General features: G+C 35.5%; 1 protein-coding gene across 4 annotated transcripts in view; it reads right to left on the bottom strand.

The window, feature by feature from the left end:
- Positions 1–24,309, bottom strand: part of LOC150089770 (presequence protease, mitochondrial) — a 284,476-nt gene that overhangs the window by 205,696 nt on the left and 54,471 nt on the right. For all 4 annotated transcript variants that reach the window (XM_090389648.1, XM_090389649.1, XM_090389650.1 and 1 more), the window contains exons 4-5: positions 11,713–11,864; positions 4,194–4,308 (exon numbers count right to left, since the gene is read on the bottom strand). In XM_090389648.1, coding sequence (XP_090245774.1) covers positions 4,194–4,308; positions 11,713–11,864 — 267 coding nt within the window. The remainder of the gene's footprint in view (positions 1–4,193; positions 4,309–11,712; positions 11,865–24,309) is intronic.

Here is a 24,309-nt window from a genome sequence, read left to right as displayed (position 1 = left end):
CTGTGTCTATCAACATTACCACTTAGGTAAAATATGGCCTTGTCACTGAAGAAGATCGATACAGATCTGTTTTGCTGTTCACTCACAAAACTCTTGTTGTCAACCTGTGTCATCATCATGTAAATCTTGAATGAGTTTCACTTCATACAGGTGAAAATGATTTTTTCAAAGAATGTACACTACTGAACTTTGACTAACCCCTGCTTCTTGACATAACTTCCTCGTTGATTTTTTTTTTTTTGGTGTTTGCAAGCTGTTCCAGTATTGTCACCACTGTTTCTTCATCAGTTACACTTTTTGGTCTCCCACTTCGAGGATGGTCAGCAATACTTTGTTTCTTTTAAGCAGTTTATTAGTCATCCAACAGTTGACTGATCAAGTGCAGGCTGGTGTGGATTCTATCTGTTAAATTATTCAGCAATTGAACAGTGTGTAGCACTTGGTACCCCATACATAAACAGTAAGCTCACTCTGTTATCCTTAGATAATTTGTCAGCCATTTTATAACTCAAAAACAAAAAGAAATATCAATTTATAATATTTATAGAGGTGCCCAACTTTTGAATTACCCTGTACAGTATATAAGTAAACTTAACTTGTTTATACTACTTGACAGTGTTAAGCTTGAAATACGCTCCATTCAATGCCTCCTGTGGTCTTCCGTCAAAAGGATGTCAGAAGGATTTTGACAAATCTTGATGCTAAGAAAGCTCCAGGTCCCGATGGTATTTCTCCACTTGTTCTCAAACCTGTGCTCCTGAACTTACTCCAATTTTTTGCCACCTTTTTTCACTTTCTTATTCCAAAGGTGTTTTTCCTTCTGCTGGGAAATTTACTCATATCCAGCCAGTTCCTAAAAAGGGTGATAAATCCCTCCCATCCAATTATCGTCCCATTGCAATTACTTATACTTTTTCTAAAGTAATGAAGAAATCAATTAACCGCCAACTCTTAAACTGCCTAGAAACCTTCCGTCAGATCCACGATCGCCGGTGAATTCTGTCAGATCAACGATCGCCAGTATGGATTCCGTCAGTGTCGATCCACTGGTGATATTCTGGCTTATGTTACCCATTTATGGACTAATTCAATGGAAAGGTTCAGTGAAACACAAGTAGTTGCTCTTGACATCTCAAAGGCTTTTGATCGTGTTTGGCATAAAGGTCTTCTAAACAAGCTTCTATCTTATGGTTTGCCAACTGTTTTTAGTAATTGGTTATCCAGTTTTCTCTCTGATCGCTCACTGAGGGTGATGGTAGATGGCTCTCTGTCTTCTAACGTCTCCACTAATGCCGGTGTGCCCCAAGGTTCAGTTCTTTCCCCCACTCTTTTCCTCTTGTATATTAATGACCTTCTTCCATTGACTGGAAATCCTATCCATAGTTTTGCAATGATAGCACATTGTGTTCCACTTTCCATTTTGAGAAACCTTGTCCTGCTCAATCAGCTTCAACTTCTCGAAAATCTTCTACCAATTCCTTAAATGCCGATCTTCAGGTAATTCTCCAGTGGGGCAAAGACAACTTAGTTGATTTCAACCTTTCTAAATCTCAGTCTTGTCTTATATCTCGCAAAAAGGAATCTTCTGCTGCTATGCTTATCTTTGGTGACACTCCGATTTCTAGGCAAAATGATATATCTGTTTTGGGGATTACCCTAACTTCTAATCTCTTTTGGCAAAAGCACATTACAAATATTGTTTCCTCTGCATCTAAAAAACTTGGTTTTCTCTTTCGCTCTCAGCATTACTTTTCTTCCAAACATCTGCCCACTCTGTATAAATCGCAAATCGCAAATCCGCCCTGCCATGGAATATTGTTCCTACATCTGGGGTGGTGCCTTCAAAACCTCTCTCAGGCTTCTTGATTCCATTCAGAAGAGGGCAGTTAGGTTAATTAATGAATCATCTCTTATAGAGTCTCTCCACTCGCTGTCTCACCAACATACTGTTTCTGCTGCATGCCTTTTCTATAGATACTTCCACGGGACTGTTCTTCTGAATTGGCTTCTATAATTCCCGCTCTCTCTTTCGAAACAGTCTGAACACGTGCCGCCACAAGCAAACATCCATTTACTGTCCAACTTCAAAATCACAGAACCAACTTTTCATCTTCCTCGTTTATTCATTCAACTGCCGTTTTCTGGAACAACCTTCCTTCATACGTATTTCCTGAAAATTACAGTCTACAGAAGTTCAAGTCCAATGTCAACAAATATCTTATATCATCTTCTCAACCTCCAACCCAAGCATGGTACTAAGTACTATAGGTTCTAATACCTCTCGTGTTTGGGGTTTACATAAAAAAAAAATATATATATGCAAATGAGCCAAAAAATTGAGTAAAACTCTAACTGTAGGCCACTGAAATTGCACTTTTTTGGGACATAGCATTGGGTGTCTACATTCAATTGATCATTTCTTTCCTTATCTCTTGAAACCATGACAAACTCAGCTTTCATTTTTTTTTTGTTCTTAGTCAAAAACTTGCAATGTTATAATCCACAATGAAGGTTTTGCCAACAGCATGCTTTGAAAAATTTCTAGACTTATGTCTACTTTTAAGAATTTTCACCCATTCATAAATTTTTCTTTCTCCATTACATGCTTTGCCATACTGCTTATCAATTCTTCTACTGATTTCTAAAAGGTATATATGCCTTGAATATAAAAAAGGAAAATTGAGAGCTGCTCAGTTTTGGTGCAATCTTGTAATGGAGCTGCCATTTTTATAAACTATTTATGCCACACAAGAGAACAACTTTAAAGTTTGTTAAAATACACAGTTACAAGATGTTTATTATTCAATATGAAATAAAATAAATGCTTTTAATCTATAAATATTGTAATTACTTTTTGATTTATCTTTGTATAATTCATTTGTACCATAACTGATTATATTACAAGTCAGAGCATAAAATCAAGTTTAGTACAGAATGGATGAAGTCATATAATTTATCTTTTTTTGTACTAATTTTTTTAAACATTTTGAATGAATATTAAATAATACACTGCTACTACAGTCCTCCTCTTAGGAGAAGAAACTTGACATTAATATTGCTCTGGCAACAGACCAGTTTATTAAACTAGTAGGTAGTTAAGTTCTGAAGATCTGTCACTTTTCCACAAACACCTACTCAAAAGTTATTTCACTTTGTGCTTGCTTTGCTTTTGCTTGAAATTTTGATGTTTACCTGGAAGTATCAAATGCTTACTTTCTAGAAGGACAAGAGGTATTAATCCCAAGCTTGTGGAGTAATTAATCCAGTGAATGAATTTTATGAAAAAGCTAAGAAAAGCAATTTGTAGTTCTAATTGATCAGACTTTAAAGCATGCTGTGTTAGCTTGGTGTAAATCTTACACCTAGCTAAAATTATGGTAAAAATTTCTATTTGATAGCAGTTGTGAAAAATGAATTGATGTCAGGATTACATTTTGGCATAAATCAAAATAAGCCATGACTTGGAATCTCACTATCCAAAGAGGCATGCCCATTTCCTTCCATGAGAATAAAAATTTTATAACTGCATATTTTAGGGCCTTTTAAAATGAAATGGCTTAGGCCAGTTCCTGTAAAAATCCAGCCCTATGCCCAGTAAATGTCAAAGGTAAGGCAATTTTTTTAAAGACAATTTTAGGATTTTAACAAATGTATAACAAGATTAATGATTTTATATTTAAAAGGAAACAGTTCCATCAGTTTAAAGCTACTACCCATATTGAAGAAAAAAAAAAAAGAAAAAAAAAAATTGTATTTCATTGAATTGATTTTTTTAACTTTATAAAAAAATACTGTTGCCCTGTTTTAGAATAAACTTTCTTTTCTTATCATATTACACCTCTTACTCTAATAATTTGATTAGTTAATTAGTTACTTCAAGCTTGGAACTGATACTTATTACTCTTCTTGGATGTAGATGGTAAAATTTAGATAAACAACCCTTAAAAAACGAGGAAGAAATAATGACGATATTGAACAAAAGCAAATGCATAGTGAAAAATACTTTTGAACAGATTTCCATGGGAAATTAAAACTTAACTGCCTGCTAGTGTAATGAACCAGTACAATACCAGAGCAATGCTAATCACATCAAGTGTCTTCTCCTGAGAGGAGAACTACAATATTTGCAGAACAATCAAACTTTTCAGAAAATTTCAAACTCCACTTAGCAAACTACATAATTTAAAAATTACCTGAAATCCATGTATTGTAAAGAGGGATTAAAAACAGCATCTAAATATATACAAAGCAGATTTTTAAAATCTTTAAGATTCTGGGTTGAAAATGGATACATGGTATAATCATTACCTAGAAGGTAAAATGAAAGAAAATTTTGTTTACAAAGTACACAAGTAACAGTAAATGTATAAGTGCTTATATTTTGCTATTCGGAGCAGAAACTACATTATAAAATTAAAGCAAGATTTTTTTTGTTACTAAATTAATTGAACAGTTTTCAAAATTCATATCACATATCTAACAAATTCATTGTGGTTTCAATCTCATCTGGTCCTATATGACTTCCAAAATGTAAATTGAAGTTCTATTTTATATTTCACCCTTAATTTATTTCCCCAACCCAACATCATAATTCTTAATATATAGACTGATTCATAAATTGAGGCAGACATTTTACGTGGATATTCTACAAAAAACTACTTACAAATAAAAAAAAATTCTCGCTGCATTTTTGAACTTAATTCACTGTTATCATACTGTACAATCTTGGACTTTTGTCATTTACATTACTGGAACCAAACAAATAATAGTAGTAGTAGTGCATGTGATGCAAGAAAGCAAATGTATGAGCTTATGCAGCATCAGCCAAAAAAAAAAAAAAAAATCACACCATTCCCTCCAAATGCCTGTCCAGTTCCTCCTTAAATTTATTTAACCTGTCAACTTCCACAACGACAGATGGAAGTTTGTTCCAGCAATTAACCACCCGCTGGCTAAAGGCAAATTTCCGCACATCTATTCTACATCTGTCTTTTCTTAATTTGAATTTATGCCCCCTTAGATTCATAATCTGAACAAGTGGAAGGATCCCATCAGAATTCAGCGTGCTCAACCCATTCAGGGCCTTATACACCTCAATCAGATCACCACGCAGGTGCCTAGTCTCCAGCTGCTGCAATTTGGAGAACTTAAGCCTCTCTTGGTAAGAGGATCCCTTCATTCCCCTCACCAATCTTGTTGCCCTTCTCTGTACATGCTCAAGTAAATCTACATCCTTCCTAAAATGAGGCCTCCAGACCTGTATGCAGTATTCAAGGCATGGCCTGACCATTGCCTTATACAGAGGGACAATTACCTCCTTCTCACTGCTAGCAAAAGTCCTATATATCATTGACAAAACCCCATGACCTGCCCTGGCAGCCTGTCTGCATTGCTCAGAAAACTTCATATCTGACTGCACAATTACTCCCAGGTCTTTTTCATTTTCTACCACGTTAAGTGTAATACCACACAGTTGGTACGTTTCTCTGGGGTTACTTCTACCCATATGCAGTACTTTGCATTTGTCAAGGTTAAACTTCAGTTGCCACTTCTTAGCCCATCTGCCCAAATTATCTAGATCCTGTTGCAGTAGCACACTGCCATTACTATCATTAACATCCCTGTCAACCTTTGTATCATCTGCAAACTTCGACATTAAGCCTGATATACCTTCATCAATATCATTGATAAATATACAAAACAACAGTGGACCTAACACTGAACCCTGTGGGACTCTACTAAAAACATTAGTCCACGAAGAGCAGCACCCATTGATTACCACCCTCTGTCTTCTCCCACTTAACCATCCTTTTATCCATTGTAGCAACTTACCCTTAATACCATTCTGCTCCAATTTGTACAATAGTCTTCCATGCGCAACAGTGTCAAAAGCTTTTCTGAAATCCAAATATATGATATCAAAATTATTTTTTGCATCCAGTTCTTTTGTAACCACATCATAATATCCTATCAAATTTGTCAGACAAGACTTTCCCTTAACAAACCCATGCTGTGTCTGAATTATTGCTGCAGTCTTGTCTAGATGATCCTGCAATGCATCTTTAACCAGTGACTCCATTATTTTACCCAGAACAGAAGTTAAACTAACTGGTCTGTAATTACTCGTGCGACCCTTCGGTGTGTAATTATAGTTTTTCACAAAGATAGTGTGCTGATTTTTGCTGAAGTTTCTAAAACAAAAAAAGTTAGCTGAATTCCTTGCCACGCATACTAATTTTTACAAAATATTTTGTTTCATATAAGTATTTTCAATTATTCCAAATGAATCAATGTATTCTGAGCAATAATGTGCTGCTTGTTAAGATAAGTGCACAAGTCACACTGCAAATCACCTTACAGAAAACATCACAGCAGACCATTCAGTTACTGGGGCACTGAGTTTCTGCAGAAAGACAGAGTAAGTACAATCGCATCAGCCAAGTATATACACTTTGTGTGCAGTGCATACCAAGGAATGCTACAGCCATCAATTTTTGCAGCATCAACATCCCAAATAGGGTGTTTTTATTGGCATTTACTGCATTTCCAAGAATGGGATTTACTAATAGTGAGAAGTAATCATAGTTGGCCTCATTCAAGACAGCAGTTAGATCTGGAACAAGCTGTACAGAATGTGCCCATCAAACAACCAACTTTCAGAAATCAGAAAACTTTTAATACAGATTTGCCAATAGGTGCCCAACTTTGTGTTTTGCTAAAAATTTTCTGATTTTTTAAAATTTTGCTTGAAGTATACCATGTAGACATGTTTAGTTTCTTATGTAGAGAAGCACCCAAATGCCAGTTCAACTCTGCTTTGGTACACTGTGAAGAATACAGATCTCTGTAAAAGGCCAGAAATGGGTGTAATGTTATGTTTGTGCAATGTGGTGTTTAGTTGTTTCTGACCACTTTGCTACATGGAAAGCCTGCCCAGTGACCATCTACACTACGAGGAGGTGGATCACGATTATGCATGTACTGTGGCCGACCTCGAAAATCTCTGTTCTGCAGCTCTTACTACCCTAACAATGGGGGGAGGGGGTGGACAAAAAACATACCCATTGGAGGAAGTGCTAGACCAGTGGTACCAGCAAATAATTCTGTACCCTGGGGGCAGCCCAAGCCCAAGTACCTGCAGAAAAAAAAAGATAGTGAACATCTAAAATTTTTGAGAGAGAGAGAGAAAGAGAGAGAGAGAGAGATATATACTTGCAGTGTACCAATATTTGTTATATCCAATACTTTGTGGGGGGAGGGTAATAAATAATTGTTATTACTTGTCTTTTGTTTTTGTTGTGTTTTGACTTCCACCCTACTGAAATCTGACTGCAATTCACAGAAAATTCTAGAGTGTGTAAAGCAGGTGTTAGCAGAACATTAAAGACATCTTTTTTCAATAAATTTACAAACCTTTAATGAATATTATATACAGCAATTACATAAAAAAAACAAACTACATATGTACATGCATACCAATTTCTATATATTTGAACCATACTACAGTACAATACACTACCTCTCTCTCATCAACTATTCTCAATTTACAGATTATTAACATCAGTTTGCGTCAGTTAATATGAATCCTCGATGATTACTCAATCATGTAAGTGATAAAACATTACCAAGTTTTATCACTTACATCAGTAAAACTCATTTCAACTCTTATTACTCTTTTTTGTATATTTGTTTCTAGCCTTTAACACATGAAATGTATTGCAACTGATGTTCTCTTACTTCAATAATGTTCACCTAAATCACTCATTCTACCTTAGTTACTCTCTAGTTACCATCTTAGTCATCCCCTTTACTCATGAGGTTTCTCTATTAATAAAATTTCTTTCTCTTTACACCTCATCTGGTATGTTATCTTGTGTTGGCACCAGGCCTAATTTAATGATATAGGTTAACACAACCTTACAGTACTACCCTATAAATATAATTTCTTTACTAATTCTTTTATACTATTACTTTCTTTTTATTACCCCTGTACCACCGTTATATTATTTCATAATCATTAACATTCATAACAAATTATCTCAACCTTAGTAACTAACTTACCTATTCCAAATTTAATTTTCGTTAGGAAGAACTATCAATCAATTTCTTACAGTTTAGATTATGAGTCCACGAGTCAGGGTTCAAAAAAAAAAAAAAAAAAAAAAAAAACAGGAACAGACTTACGTTCTGAATTGGCTGCTACTTCCAATTTCCTTGTGTTTAGGCTTCCTTCACGGTACCCCGGGGGCTCACATCTAGTGAGTATGGGCTTGGCAAACCCAGGGTCCTGAGCTGGATATCATCATTCTTCTCTTTCTTGGTGATTCCTTTCTACTTCTCTCTCTCTCTCTCAGGGGGTAAAACTTGGGAATTTTTTTTTTTTTTTTTGGCTGGTGCAGCATAAGCCTCAGGCTTCCTTGTACCATATGGCCATTAATAATAATAATAATAGACAGGCTTTCTTCCATTTCTTGGGCACTCTGCTTTCCTTAGTGGAGGACAGGCTTTCTTCCACTTCTTGGGCACTCTGCTTTCCTTAGTGGAGGACAGACTTTCCTTCTTTTCTTGGCTCACATATCTGCACAACTGGGCATTTCTCAATGGGCTGGACCCTAGACACAAGTGTAGGCTCTTACACGACAAAACTTCGGAGGTAAATCTTGCGATTTTGTTGCTAGGGACACCAATCATTCTATCACTGTCCTCCGATGCCAGACCAGGCTGTCTTTCTTGCACGTTTACCTTAACCTTAAACTTTATCACTGCCTTCCGATGCCGCACCAGGCTTTCTTTCTCTCGCATTTTTTTCCCCCCTTTTCTTCTTCATCTTGCTACTACGAGATGTGAACTCTGGCCACCAAAAAATCTACTTCTACTTCAACCTGCAAACACACGACTTTTTTCCTTTAGACCACACAGAAGTCAGATACAGAGTGGGCACTTGTTTAATTATTCTCCCCCACCGAACTTTTCTTTTCCCCTCAAGTTTGGAATGCCTCCCCCAAGGACTCCAACCAATCCCCATACTGTTTAATTTTTCTTTCCTTCCTATTTGCTAAAACAACTCGCCACAGCCTCTCCCTAGCACACAAACCAACCCTTCTCCAGAAATTTTATCTTTTTTTCATACGGCAATATGACCTTTTCATGCTTGCTGGTCACCTCCAAAACACTCCTTTCGTGTTCACACCTTCTCTGCTAAATATGGCCAACTTGCCAAAATATTAGCCATACTGACGCCGTTTTCTTTTTATGCAAATACTGGATACCCGCTCATTTCTTGTTTACTTCCTAACGGTGGCTTAGATCAAAAGAGACGCTTTGTAATCCCATTTCACGGTTCTATTGTTCTTGCCCTCAGCAACACTTTCACTCCTGTTCTCAAATGGCACCCCCTTCCCTTGCGCTGTCCATGTTTGCTTTCTATATTACTTGAAATTAATTGTTTCCATTTAGCCGCTATTTAACATATACGTCTCTAACTTTCCCATCCCCAAATCCAGTGTTTCTTCAAACTTTAACCTTATTTACATTAAAATTAATACTCCCTTTCCATTGCCCTTCCTGGATTTATTTTAGCTAAATAGATATTTCTATTATATTTGTAAGATCTACATCTTAAAACTTCTTATATTTCTTAATCCAATATTTCTTATTTTCTTAATGGACTGCAATAAGTAACAATTGCACATATTTTTTAAATTTTTAATAAAAAAATTTCAAATATTTAAATATGCTGTGCTTTTTTTTAACATGTTCATTTTAAAAATGCAAAATAAATTAGTTCTGCTGAAAAAAAACAGAAAAAGTTAGTCATATAATATAATCATAAAACCAATGCTACCATTTCCATTAATGCTTCCATCCAAAATTAACACTTTCCAGTTTGGAGAACCATTAGGAGCATGAAATTTCAAACTTATGTTTGTGTATATATGTGTTTTGTCACACAAATAAAGGAATAAACAGATAAAAAATAATAATAATTGAAGCAAGACACCATTTTATATCAATAATAATAATATAACAATAATCATAAAGACAAAAAAAAAAACCATATTCTTTACAAAACTTGAAAATAAAACAAAAAAGGAATTACTTTCCACAGTAGATATTTCCACCACATGTCAGCCAATGCACCAATTTCTAATTACAAGGGTGAGCAATGTGTTGCTTATGAGATGAAAGCAAAACTATTATGTTGAAGGAAAGAAAAATCCAGTAAATATAAGTGCAGAAGCTAACAGGTTCTTTGAATTTTTAATTGCAAGTAAACAATAATTTTTCACTTTCAAAACATCTTGAATAAAACTTTGACTACATTTAGAAAGGTATAAAAAATTTCAGATTTTTAATCATTAATAACAATTAATGCACATCAGATATTTCTGATGTGCATTAATATTTGCCATGTGGTGTGATAAAGAGCTATACCAGTTAAAAAACCCAGTAAACCCTTGATTCAGCAGACAAAAAAAAATGTGACTGGCACCACAGTGCAATCTGAATGTGATCATGAGATATAAAAAACTGGGGAACTCACGAGTCACAGCAGCTACCAGCAAGCATGAAGCTGTTAGTTACAGGTAAGAGTAAATTGCCTAGATGTACAGAATAAAACAGCTGCCTGTTGAATATATCAATAATAGTAATAAATTATTGTGCAACAGAGCAAAAACAGAAAGAAAATGACAGGTTGCAGTAAAAATACATTAATGTAAGGTTGCAGAGTAAAACATTTTTACTGCAACCTGTCATTTTCTTTCCGTTTTTGCTCTGTGGCACAATAATTTATTACTATTAATATGAATCCAGAGCACGCTGGATTCATATTAATAGTAGATTCATAATAATGTTGACACAGATGACAGGTTCTTTATTTGAAGATTATCTTTGTAAATGGGATTTGCAATTAGGTAAGAAAAACAAAAAAACTGGGCCAGTTTTGGATAACTGCCCAATTCATTCAAAATTAACTTTCAAAAATATTGAAATTACTATTTTTACCTTTGAATATCAATGTCACTGATCCAACCCTTTGAGCAGTTGATAACAAAACCTTTAAGACTATTTGTAGATCAAAGAATTATAATCTATGAGGCTATGAATCATCCAGTCAGTATATGATGGTTTGGAAACATTATCCAATATTACAAAGCAGACCGTTCTAGATGCACTTCATATGACAGTAAATGCATGGAACGAAGTTTCTGATTGTTACAAAAAATCTAGAATAATTATTCATGATGGTCAACTAAGTCACGATACTGATCACACTGAAAAGCCTGAAGACATGGATGAATAGGAGTTTTAACGATTGGGTGGACATAGGTAGTGATCTACAAGTTATTACAGCCTCATCAGATGAAGAAATTGCCCAGTTTGTTACAGATAATTTCACCAAGGAAATAAGAAAATGAAGATGAACCCAAACAAATTCCAGTTACAAAATGGTAAAATCATGATACAGCCATCCCAAGGAGAGCACTGGAAGAAAGTAGTACAAGTGATTGTAAATATAGACTGTTATACAATATTAAAAAATCTTTAAATAACTTTGTAGTTATAATTCAAAGCAATCTAAAATAAGTGACTATTTTAAATTATAATCATATTACAAATACTAAAATACTGATGCGATGGCTATCATAAAAGATAAGATAAGATTTACTTATTCATAAAAGATAAGATTACAATATGGAATAACTGTACCTGTAAATGCATTCATAAATGTCGCTAATGATCTGTTTAGCATCTTAAAAAATGGATCTCGGCAAGGAAATTTCTGAGACCCACAAAGAGCAAGATGTTCTAGAATATGGGTTACTCCTGTGCTATCTTGTGGTGTTGTACGAAAAGCAACACTATAAAAGAATTATAATCATCTTTAAATTTTGAATAAGTATTAAATATATGGCCAATTGGCACCTAATTATTACTATTTTTATTTATTTGTATAAAATGCCAGTCATAAATATACAGAGATAAGGTATACCTCCATGGAATAAAAGGACTAACTGTATCAATAATAGCACCACAAATATTACAAATATTAACCACAAATATTAACGTCATCTACCATGTTAATCCTTTTGATATGCTTTCTTTGCTGTTTGTCATGAATTTTGCAATAAGTGCTATTAAGATTCTGGATTTTTATGAAATAATGGTTACTCACTCTTCTTAAAGGAATAATGCAGATGCAATAATAAAGGTAATGGGAGTGTTCATAAAAGATTAGCTAGGGTTGCTACGCTGATCACCTTAATTTGGTACCACTGAACAATAATTGATTTGTCTACTATAACTAGTTGAACATTTGTAATAACCAGAGAGGGTGCTTATTCATGAACATGCCAAGTTTTTAAAAATCTAAGATGAAAAAACTTCTTGAGGAGATTATACCTGATAATTTTAGTAATGTGTTGTACTGTGCAATGATGAAATTCATGGTTTGATTTCAACATTACACAATGTGCATAACAGAATCTACACCTTTCACAAAATTTACATGTTTTTCCTATCTCCTCTGTGTTTCAAAAAAAAAAAAAAAAAAACCACAAACTTTACATAAATACTTATTACAGATAAAATTAATTTTATTATCGCATTCCGACGGACAAAATTAGATGTTTATAATTCTTCTAAGAATAGTAAACATTTAATGGTTTGCATAGAATATTTTTCTCCTATCAAACCATTTTTGCCCTATTTCACATTTATTTCTGTCCATAAATAGAAATGCATTTAGATCAGTGGCAGCCCTAAATTACCGTGCATTTTGAGCCAGTGTTTTTCAACCTTTGACAGATGGGGTTCACTTTTATATTTGAGGAGGAAACCATGGACAACTTTTATATTTCAGATAGAGGCCACAGACTACAAAAAATATTCAACTATATATGCAAATAAATAACTTTTTAAACACAATAATATGCACTCATACTTAACATATGTAAGTATACATTAGGTTGTTACGGGCATATCTGTATCTCTCATTGCTGTTAATGGATTGTTGCTTATTGCAAAAAAAAAACTTCTGTTTTACTGTAAAGTCCCACAGACCAAAGGTTGACTAACCTATGACCTTGACTACATAATTTTGTGTATTTAAAATTCAAGTAACAAATGAATATACATATAATTATATATATATAAATTTACTTCATATTAATGACATATATATACAACATGCACACATACACATTATTTTTTGGATAATAGTGATATATTAATAAAATTCTGAAGATTTTTTCAAAATTTTATCAACCCGTCTAGTGCACCTATATTAAACACTACAATTACATAATTACAGATATACTTTTTAATATCAACTGATATAAACTACTATTTGCATTCAGTTAATCAAATTATCAAATGACTATAATAGCATAATGCCACTTCATGAAAGTGACAACACTGTTGTCACTTTAATGTTGCCACTATAATAACCAAAGTTATTATAGTGGCATCATTTCATTACATCTCATATTGTGAATGTCTTCACAATGAGTTGCCTATTCAGTTATACTTTGAATAAGTAACGCTTCCCCAATAGAGAAGCTATTTTTACTTATTTTCAGTGGATACTACCAATGTGGATATTCCTTCATTGGTGGGCAGGTTGTTAGCTGTCACACCATCAGGTTACATGTCCACCCACCGATGAAGGGGCCAAATAGCCCAGGAACGACCACCTGGGTGGTGGTATCCACTGAGAATAAATAACGTCTTCTCTATTGGGGAAGCGTTACTTATTCAAAGTATAACCGAATAGGCAACTCGTGAATGCAATTCTAATGAAACAATGTCACTATAATAAATTTGGTTAATTTACTGCATATAGACATGACACATTTGTACTAACTTATATGTCTATCACTGTTGCTTCTTTTTATAAAGAGCAGCTATCATAGATTCTATTATTCAAAATTGAGTCTCTTCGGAGAAAATCATTGTTGCTAAGTGGGGACGAACGTATTGCTATATTAATAAAACCAACCAATTTATTAATAAAACCATTAATAAAGCCAACATTGCTCCCAACAAACCGTAAAAAAACTTGAAAAGCCTGCATGCTTTAACAATTGGATGCCAGTCATAAAGGTAAGCATCATTATCAATTCACTGCAGGATGGAAGCCTCCTCGACAATTCACGCTGAGGAAAATGGACCATAATCTGCCACGCTGGTCCAGTGTGGGTTGGCAGATCAACTGTATTTAGCAGTTAGGGACTTGAACCCCAGTCCACCCAAGCAGCGTGTGCTACTGCACTCCCGCTCCTGACCTACAGAGGCATATGCTGCAGTAAAAGTCTTGTTTCACAACATTTGCACATAATAATCAAGGATAGCCTTATAGATGTATTATTTTATTTTTTAATGGTGGCCAAACTTTTTCAATAACAAACAAGCAGACTGAAAGTCAAACCAATAATGAAGGAATATGAAAATTCACACTGACAGATATTTTAATTTTTAAATTAAATTTTTTTAAAAATGAAATTCACCAAGCATGCCTGGTAATGATTAAAATTTAAGAACTATAATTAAAGTGCTGCCATTATTAAGAATTTTGTTTTGATTATCTGTTCATTTCCTTTTATTGATCAATTAGCATTAGTAGAGGCATATAATGAGGAAAGCAAGTTATAGAGCATCAGGGGAAAAAAAAAAAAAAAAAAAAACCTTCCCATTTCACCCATCTGGTCATTTCAAATGTTTGTCTAGTTCAGCCTTAAATTTATTTACGCTATCAACTTCCACCACAACAGATGGAAGCCTGTTCCAACAATCAACTACCCACTGGCTAAAGCCAAACTTCCGCATATCTATTCTACAACTGTCTTTCCTCAATTTGAATCTATGCCCCCTCAAGTTCTTAATCTCAGCAAGTGGAAGTATCCCATCAGCACTGAGCCTGCTCAAACCATTCAAGGCCTTGTACACCTCATCAGATCACCTTGCAGGTGCCTAATCTCCAGATGCTGCAACTCCAGATCCTGTTGCAGTAGCATACTGTTTTACTAACATTAACAACCCTGCCAACTTTTGTAGCATCTGCAAACTTGAACATCATTAATAAATACACAAAACAACAATGGGCCCAGCACTGAACCTGGGGGGATTCCACTAATAATATAGTCCACATAGAGCAGTGTCAATTTATTACCACTCTCTGCCCGTCTTCCACTCAATCACCCCATTTATACATTGCAGCAACTTGCCCTTAATGCTATACTGCTCCAATTTGTACAGCAGTCTTCCATGTGTTTACTTGTTAACAGGAGAGATTGCTTCTACAGGGATGGGATACACTTAAATAGAAAGGGTGCAAGAATATTTGCTGATGCTATCGAGGCAGTGTTAGGTGGGTCGGAAAACTGCTAGCTTGGGGGGAGACAAAGACCAATAGATTGACAGTAGCCACTGGCAGAGGTGAAAGAGATTCTTGCACTGCTTCTATTAGAATGAGCAGAAGCCTGAAAAACAAGATGCATGGTATTTCAGAGACTGCTGGGAGCCATTGCGGTACAAGTAAACACATGGGTTGTGTTAGGGTAGCTAAGAATAGAAACAGGTGCAGGTATATTTGCGTGTACACCAATGCTAGGAGTTTAGTAAATAAATTTGATGAATTTGAGGTATTGCTCAAAACATCGAAGGCAGATATTGTTGGGATATCAGAGACATGGTGTCACACAGATATAAGGGATGAAGAACTGCAATTTGGGGAGTACAACGTCTACAGAAAGGATAGACAGGATAGGAAGGGAGGAGGGGTTATGTTATTAGTTAAGAAACACATAAAAACCAAGGAAGTGAAGCCAGTCGACATCGCTGGACAGTGCATTGTGGAGTCAGTTTGGTGTGACATAAACATTGGGAGATCAAAATTGAGAGTAGGAGTGTGCTATAGGCCTAACGACTCTGATGAGTATAATAAGGAACTGTACAGGGAAATAGAGTGGGCCAGTAAATCAGAGTGTCTTATAATGGGAGATTTTAATTTCCCAGATATTGACTGGAATTTGGGGGCTGGTTACTCACACACTAGCAGGACTTTTGTGGATTTATTGGATGATTGTTTTCTACATCAGCATGTTCGGGAGGCAACTAGAGGGAGTAATACTCTTGATTTGATTATCAGCAGTGATTCTTCATGCATTAAGAATCTGCAGATAAATGAACCACTAGGTGGCAGTGATCACAGTGTGCTGAAGTGGGATTTACTCAAAGAGGTAACTACCATTAGGGGTAAAGGGAAGGGTTATTGCTTCCGTAAAGGCGACTACGATGGACTGAGACAGTATTTAAATTCTATACAGTGGGACCAACTGATGATGTTACCAACAGCAAATTCAAAATGGGAAGCATTCAAAGAACTTATCTTGGAAGCTACTAGGCTTTACATACAAACTAAGAAATATTGTTCAAGGTTTAGGCCAAAATGGATGTCAGATGAACTAATGAGGCATATGGCAGAGAAGAAAAATGCATGGGATACATACAAATTAACACATGACACAGAAGCCTATGATAGATACAAGTTGATATGCAACCAAGTTACAAAGGAGGTTAGGCAGGCGAAGGCAGATTACGAGAAATCCTTGGCAAGGGATGCAAAGAAAAACAGCAAAGAGTTCTTTACTTATGTAAACTCTAGAAGGAAGGGGATGAATCAGATTGGTCCACTTGATATTGATGGGTCAAGTGTTGATCCTGCTCAGGTAGCTAACAAACTAAATGAATATTTTGCATCGACATTCACACATGAGGAGTTATTCAGCGAGGGGAATGCCAGAGGTGTATTCAACTCTAGCAGTAAGCTACAGAATCTTGAAATAACTGGGAGTAAAGTGGAGGAGAAACTGTTGAAGATAAACACAAGAAAGGCACCCGGGGTGGATGGGATCTATCCAGTTATATTAAAGGAGGCAGCAAAGGAAGTAAGCAAACCCTTAGCCATAATTATGAGAGCTTCCTTGGACACAGGGGAGGTACCCATAGACTGGAAATGTGCAAATGTGACCCCAATTCACAAAGGAGGATCAAAGGCTGACACAAGTAATTATAGACCTGTGAGCTTAACTTCTGTTCCAGGAAAATTAATGGAGGCACTGATTAAAGAAGCACTGCAGGATCATTTAGACAAGACTTCAGTTATAGCTCAGACACAGCATGGTTTTGTTAAGGGGAAGTCTTGCCTGACCAACTTGATTGGATACTATGATGCAGTCACAAAAGAACTGGATGCAGGGAATAACTTTGATATTATATACTTGGATCTTAGAAAGGCTTTTGATACTGTTGCACATGGAAGACTGCTACACAAATTGGAGCAGTGTGACATTGGAGGCAAATTGCTGCTATGGATAAAGGGGTGGTTGAGGGGGAGAAGACAGAGAGTGGTAATCAATGGACACTGCTCATCGTGGACTGACGTTATTAGTGGAGTCCCTCAGGGCTCACTGTTGGGTCCATTATTGTTTTCTGTATTTATAAATGATATTGATGATGGTATGTCGGGCTTAATGTCCAAGTTTGCAGACGATACAAAGGTTGGCAGGGTTGTCAAGGACACTACTGACACTGTGCTGCTGCAACAGGATCTGGAAAGGTTGAGCAGATGGGCTGAGAGGTGGCAAATGAAGTTTAACATTGATAAATGTAAAGTACTACACATGGAAAACAGAACTAATGTATCAACTCTGTGGTACTACACTGACAGTGGTAGAGAATGAAAGGGACTTGGGGGTGGTTGTGCAGGCAGATATGAAGTTCTCTGAGCAGTGCAGACGGGCTGCAAGAGTAGCTCATGGAGTATTGTCAATGATATACAGGAATTTTTCCAGCAGGGATAAGGAGGTGATTATTCCATTGTATAAGGTGATGCTCAGGCCACACCTAGAGCACTGTATACAGGTCTGGAGACCTCATTTCAAGAAGGATGTAGAGCTGCTGGAACGAGTACAGAGAAGGGCAACAAGATTAGTGAATGGAACAAAGGGGTGCTCTTACGAAGAAAGGCTTAAGTTTTGCAAATTACAGTGTCTGGAGACTAGGCACCAGCGAGGTGATCTGATAGAGGTGTATAAAGCCTTGAATGGTTTAAGCATGCTCAATGCTGATGGGATTCTTCCTCTAGCTCAGAAAAATCACCTGAGAGGGCATAAATTCAAATTGAGGAAAGACAGATGTAGGATAGACGTGCGGAAATTTGCCTTTAGCCAGCGGGTGGTTGGTTGGTGGAACAGACTTCCATCCCTTGTGGTGGAGGTTGATAGCCTAAATAAGTTTAAGGCTCAGCTGGACAGGTATTTTGAACGAACAGAGGGGTGAAGTGGAAGTGGGATTTTTTTTTTTTTTTTTTTTGGCTGATGCTGCATAAGCTTGCTTTCTTGCATCAAATGCCTCTACTAATGCTAATGCTAATGTGCAACAGTATCAAAAGCTTTCCTGAAATCCAAGTATATGATATCAAAATTTTTTTTTGCATCCAGTTCCTTTGTGACCACATCATAGTATCCAATCAAATTGGTCAGACAAGACTTCCCCTTAATAAACCCATGCTGTGTCTGAACTATTACTGCAGTCTTGTCTAGGTCAGCGTTTCCCAAACTGTGTTCCTTGAAAAATCGTGATTAATAATTAAAAAATAATAATAAAATAAATAAATTTTGCAAATTTGCAGTGTACACCACTTTTATATCATTATAATTTTTAACTTTTTTTTTTCCAGTTATTAATATACTGGCATAGACTAATAATCAAATAGGCCGCTGAACACTTTATTTTGGCAGGCTTTGTAGAAGTATGCATAGAGTTAATGATATCTAAGAAAAAGTAGTAATGTAGTGATCTAATGCGCTATTTGGGAAGTGAACCAATATCATAACTAAACTCACTTCCTTGTATAAATTTTTTTTGATAATTATCAGTATTTCGAAATATTATTATTAAAATATGTGACCATGGATGTGTAGTTGAAAAAAGGAACTTTAAAACGAGAATCAAAGTACTTCCAGTAGAGCAACCGTGGTCAATGAAAAACAAACAAAATATTGTCACACTTCAAAGTGATAAACAATCACAGCCTTTCGTTCCCCAAAAATCCTAAGTGAAAAACAGGAACCAACTAATAAAAGACCAAAATGAAAGTATAATGACAGTTATTTGAGTTTCGACTTTACATGTGTTGGAAATAAAGATGCTCCTGATGCACAGTGCGTCATATGTAATAAAATACTGTATTAGCGAACAGTTCTTTGGCTCCTGCTAAACTTGTGTTTTGTAAGTGTTCCATGAATAAGTTGTGAGATGAAAAGTGTTCCATGACTAAAAACGTTTGGGAAACGCTTGTTGCTGGTCTAGGTGGTCTTGCATCACTTCTTTAACCAGTGAGTCCATTCTTTCCCCCGGAACCGAAGTTAAACTAACAGGTCGATAATTATTTGTGTCACCCTTTGAACCCCCCTTTGTGATTTGGGGATACATTTGCACATCTCCAGTCCATGGGGACCTCCCTTGAATTTAAGGATGCTCTCATAATTATGGCTAAGGGTTTGCTTACTTTCTTCGCTGCCTCCTTCAATATAACTAGATAGATTCCATCTGCCCCAGGTACCTTTTTTATGTTTAACTTCAACAATTTCTCCTCCACTTTGCTCTCTGTTATTACAAAATCATTTAGCGCCCTGTTAGAGTTTAGTAAACTTCTGTCTACCCCTTCCTTACAGAATTCTTCATGTGTGAATGTAGATGCAAAATACTCATTCAGTTTGTCAGCTGTCTGAGAGGGATCATCAACAGCCGAACCACCAACATCAAGTGGACCAATCTGATTCATTCCCTTCCTTGTAGAGTTTACATAAGTAAAGAAGTCAAGTTATATCTGTTGTATGAGTTTCTTAAATATTTACATAAAATTACATGACCTTCTCCCACAGTACTTTCTGTCATCATTCTAAATAATAATGATAGGAAGTACTATGGGTGAGGTTCCTATAGTGTTTGTAAATTCGCTATTAGCTGGTTACCAAATACAAGTGACCCCCGCTTAACACTGATAATTTGTTCCGGAAAAACAGAGCGCCAAGTGAATCCGCGCTAAGCGAGCACCACATTCCCATAAGGTAACATATGTATTTGTGAGTTGCGGTCGGTGCCATAGGATATTTCCTAATCAATAATAAAGATGCGAAAGACGGTAGTGAAAAGATGCACAAATGTCGGTCAAAATATTTAATAATCAAATATTTGTACATATAAAATATTCTGCATTACATACATATATAATTATGTGGTAACGACTTACGTATTAAAATTAAACTTAAAATTCCAATTAAAATCATGAAAAAGTGTCGATTCTGGGGTGAACTTTGGCCCTCTTCCAAATAAACTAAAAGGGGTATTAATTTTAAATCTCCCACAGCGTTACCACCTAACAATAAAGTCAACCGATCCTTCACCACTTTGAAACCGGGCATGTTTTTTTCTTCTTTCAATATGAAACTTCTTTTAGGCATTTGTTTTTCCATAAAAGTCCTGCTTCATCTATGTTAAAAACTTGTTGAGAAGTATACCACATAATACCCTCTTCAAAAGTTCTTTTCAGTTTCGACTCCTCTTTTTTTTTAGGTGAGTTTTCTTCAGATCATCATATTGGCTAATCTCTTTCTCTCTATTTTTTTATAATATTTAACTTAACTGAATTCTGCACTGGATATTATCTTCAGTAAAATTAGTTAAAGTCTTTCCACTTCAATCCTAATAGCCGGCCTAGCCCTAGTTGCTAGCAGTGGAACAGCCATCTTTCCCGCTGCTAAAATTAATTCTTTATTTTTTTTATAATTGTTCTTACAGTTAAACTTGCAAGTCCTAAATTATGGCACACATCCGCTTGTCGTTGACCGGAATTGATTCGCTTCAAAACATCTAATTTAATTTTCAAATTCAGTCTTTTTCTTACATTTATAGTCTTCGTACTGTGCCCAGATGCTTTTTCATTCTTATCGGCCATTATTAGCTCTTTGAAAATGTAACTACGTTGGTTGCATTAATTACAATACAATGTTCGAGTAAATTGTACGTTACGCACGATGTCTAATGCTGTACTGAGTGATGACTAGACTTTGGATAAATGCATATAACGCAAATATTACAAGCAATATACTTGATCATTTTTTAAAATGTTGATCTCGGAACTACGTAACAAGTCACTGTACTGCAATTAAATTAGTGTGCGAGAAAATTTCACTGAGCGTGGGAAAATTTCTCAAGTTGGCATGGGAAACGTTTTAATGCTGTTTTGATATTCATTTTCAAGATATCGACTCCATCAAATTTAACGATTTCGTTAAATATGCCAAAAATGCAATCTGTAAAAGAGCATTATAGTGATCTGTGACAGCGTTATAGTCAGATACGGGTTATAATATAAGAACAGCGTTATAGTGAATCAGCGTAAAGCAAACCGCGTTCTAACGGGGGCCTGCTGTAAGTGGTTTTCAATCCTCATTCAGTATTTCTCCAAATAATGTGCTGTCTACTTATATGAACAATGTATTCTGACAGATCTATACTGATATGTCCATTATGCCCGCTTAGTTGGCATGTCGGAGAATTTTTAATAAATGTAAACACACTGATAAGAATATTGGCCTGAACATTAAACAATTAATTTAAAAATAAAAGACATGGGCATTATAATAACTATAATGCCTATGTATAAGAAACAAAACTATTTACGAGCAGAAAAGATATTAAAAGTAAATAAAAGCAAATAAAATTTCAGTATAGCAATTAAAAGTGATAAGAATATAATATACGTGAAATATTAAATATTTCGGGTATATTATAATAAAATAAATATACAAGGAGCTTTCAAGGCATAGGGACCGCTTTTCAACTTAGACTGAAGCAACAACAACAACAGCCTTTCTTAAACCCCAGAAGCTAAACTGGATATAAAATACTATGTGCATTGAGCCTGGCAGATGAAAGAAAAGGAAGAGGGAAGTGGGTGGGGGAGGGGGAAGGAAAAGGTGGGCTAACATAACTTAACATTTATCAGACCCCGAATGCAGCAGCTTCTTCAACAACTTAGCCCCATATCTTCCTCTTCCTTTCCTCTTATTTTCTTTCATGTGGAATGTGCATCAGAAATAATTCTAGTATAAAGTGATTTCATACGATAAATCAAGCCATGTAAATCACCTCCTAATGTAGAATATAGCAGAGCTGTGGCAAGAAAGATTGCAGTTGCCATTTCCTGTTACAAAAAACTTTACAAAGAGAAAGAAAAATAAATCAAATCTGAAAATATAAGAAATGCGAAACCACAGTATCTGAGTTCTTGCAGAAATAAACTAGCAATGTTTTTGTTTATTTACAGCTTGCATTACAAAATTTATACTAAGGAGAAAACAGTTGGTGACCCGAGATCATGAATTGTGTGTATGTGTGTGGATGGGGGGGGGGAAGACAAAGCAAAACATACATAGGGAAGAGGGCTGAGCTGCCAAATGTTTCTCTCCTTAGTAATATTTTTATAATTTACTAAAAATGATAAATGTGATCTTAGAGAACATCTGTCCTTTTTATCCTGCATAAATTTCTTTTTTTTGCCTTTAGGATCTTTCATGCAATACATGCCACATGCAAAACATAAGAAGGTTGATCAGCCCCATCATTTGTTGTGGTGCTAGGAACGTAATACAACAAACAGCAAGACTTACTGTACACGTTGCCACTAGATGGAAATTCACAATGTACCTAACATCATTTTGATTAATTTTTTGGCAAATGATCCCCATTTATTTAGTTCTCCAATGAAACAGTGATCATTAAGATAAATATTTACATAGAACTTGTACAGAAATAGTAAATTAATGAGGGAGATGGTAAACAGACAATTAAGTTCTTTAATTCTACCTTTAATTTGGTAGTAAAATATTTTTGAAAAGTCTGCTATATTCAGAAATATTTTAGAATGTGTGCTAGTAAATGCTAAGAATTAGTACTATGATATAATCTTAATATTTTTTATTAGTAAAATACAAATGCAAAGTGATTTTATTTTTATCTTGCAGTATGCCATGTTCTGCGATCAACTTATATAATTATATTGGTTACAAGGTCAGTATTCAAGACCTTGTAACAAATCTATTAAAATATATACTTCAGCTGAAATTACTCTATAAATCGCCCTTATCTGTATCTAATTAACTATTAAAATGTTTCTCTACCTCAATGTCCTTAAATCACTTATTTCTGGGAAGGTTTCTCTTAATCATCAGTTTTTTAAATTGTTTTTTCAAAGTGACCTAACGCAGTTGATTTTCCCTAATATTAAACAAAACATCCATCAATGTTTAATACTTTCTGATGGCTCTTCTTGTATCTGATGGCTAGTGAAACATCTCTCCAGGTAAATTTGAGACATTCTACTAAGAGCAGCTCACTCTGCTGAAGGAGATTCTGTATAAATGAACAATATCTTGGGTACAAGATTTCTATTTATTGATAGATTTATCAGAAAAAAAAAACACAGTTGAGACTACTGGTATTATTATTATTATTATTATTATAAACAAAAATTCTCCTTTTTGTGGGAATTTTTCTGCCCCGTAATCAGGTGGTACCAAGTGCACAGGGTGGTTGGTTTTGTCCGGTTATTATTATTATTATTATTATTAATACCGTTGGTTAAGGAACTCTCTTACTATCCTACAGGTGTTGAGGATCATGGGTTTCTGAAGTCAGTCCTTGTTAGAATCATGTAAATGTTCTCTGGGAGGCCTATTGCTGCTGGGCTCTTTGGCACAATGCTAGTAGTTGACATGGTGATCTGGACGAATATTACTTGTTCCATGTGCCACATTTTTATTATAAAACTTTTTTGCCTTTATGGGATATTTTCTGCCCTGTGACAGGTACTGGTACCAAGTGCATGGGGATGGTTGGTTGAGTTTGGTTACCATTATTATTGTGTTCAGGATCGTGGTTTTTCAGAGTTCCATGTAGGTGTTCTCCGAGAGGCCTATTGCTACTAGGTTCTTATGGTGGCACTTTGGAACCGTGACGGTGGTTGACACGGTGGTCAGGATGGTCATTACTTGTTTCATATTGCCACATTTCTTTGACTTCCTGTCTTAGGTCTGTGTACTTCCTGATCTTTTTTGCGTAGGGTTTTCTGGAGGTTGCTGGTATTGAGTACCACTATATCAATCAGGTGGGTAGCCCTTCCCTTCTTGTTGATGAGGGTTATGTCTGGTCTGTTGTACAGGATCATCTTGTCCATTATTA

This window comes from Mastigoproctus giganteus, chromosome 2 (assembly GCF_048544385.1).
Source record: "Mastigoproctus giganteus isolate SK-2022 chromosome 2, ASM4854438v1, whole genome shotgun sequence".
Lineage (NCBI taxonomy): Eukaryota > Metazoa > Arthropoda > Arachnida > Uropygi > Thelyphonidae > Mastigoproctus > Mastigoproctus giganteus.
Note: the sequence above shows the minus strand (reverse complement) of the source record. Positions and strands in the feature narration are given on the sequence as shown.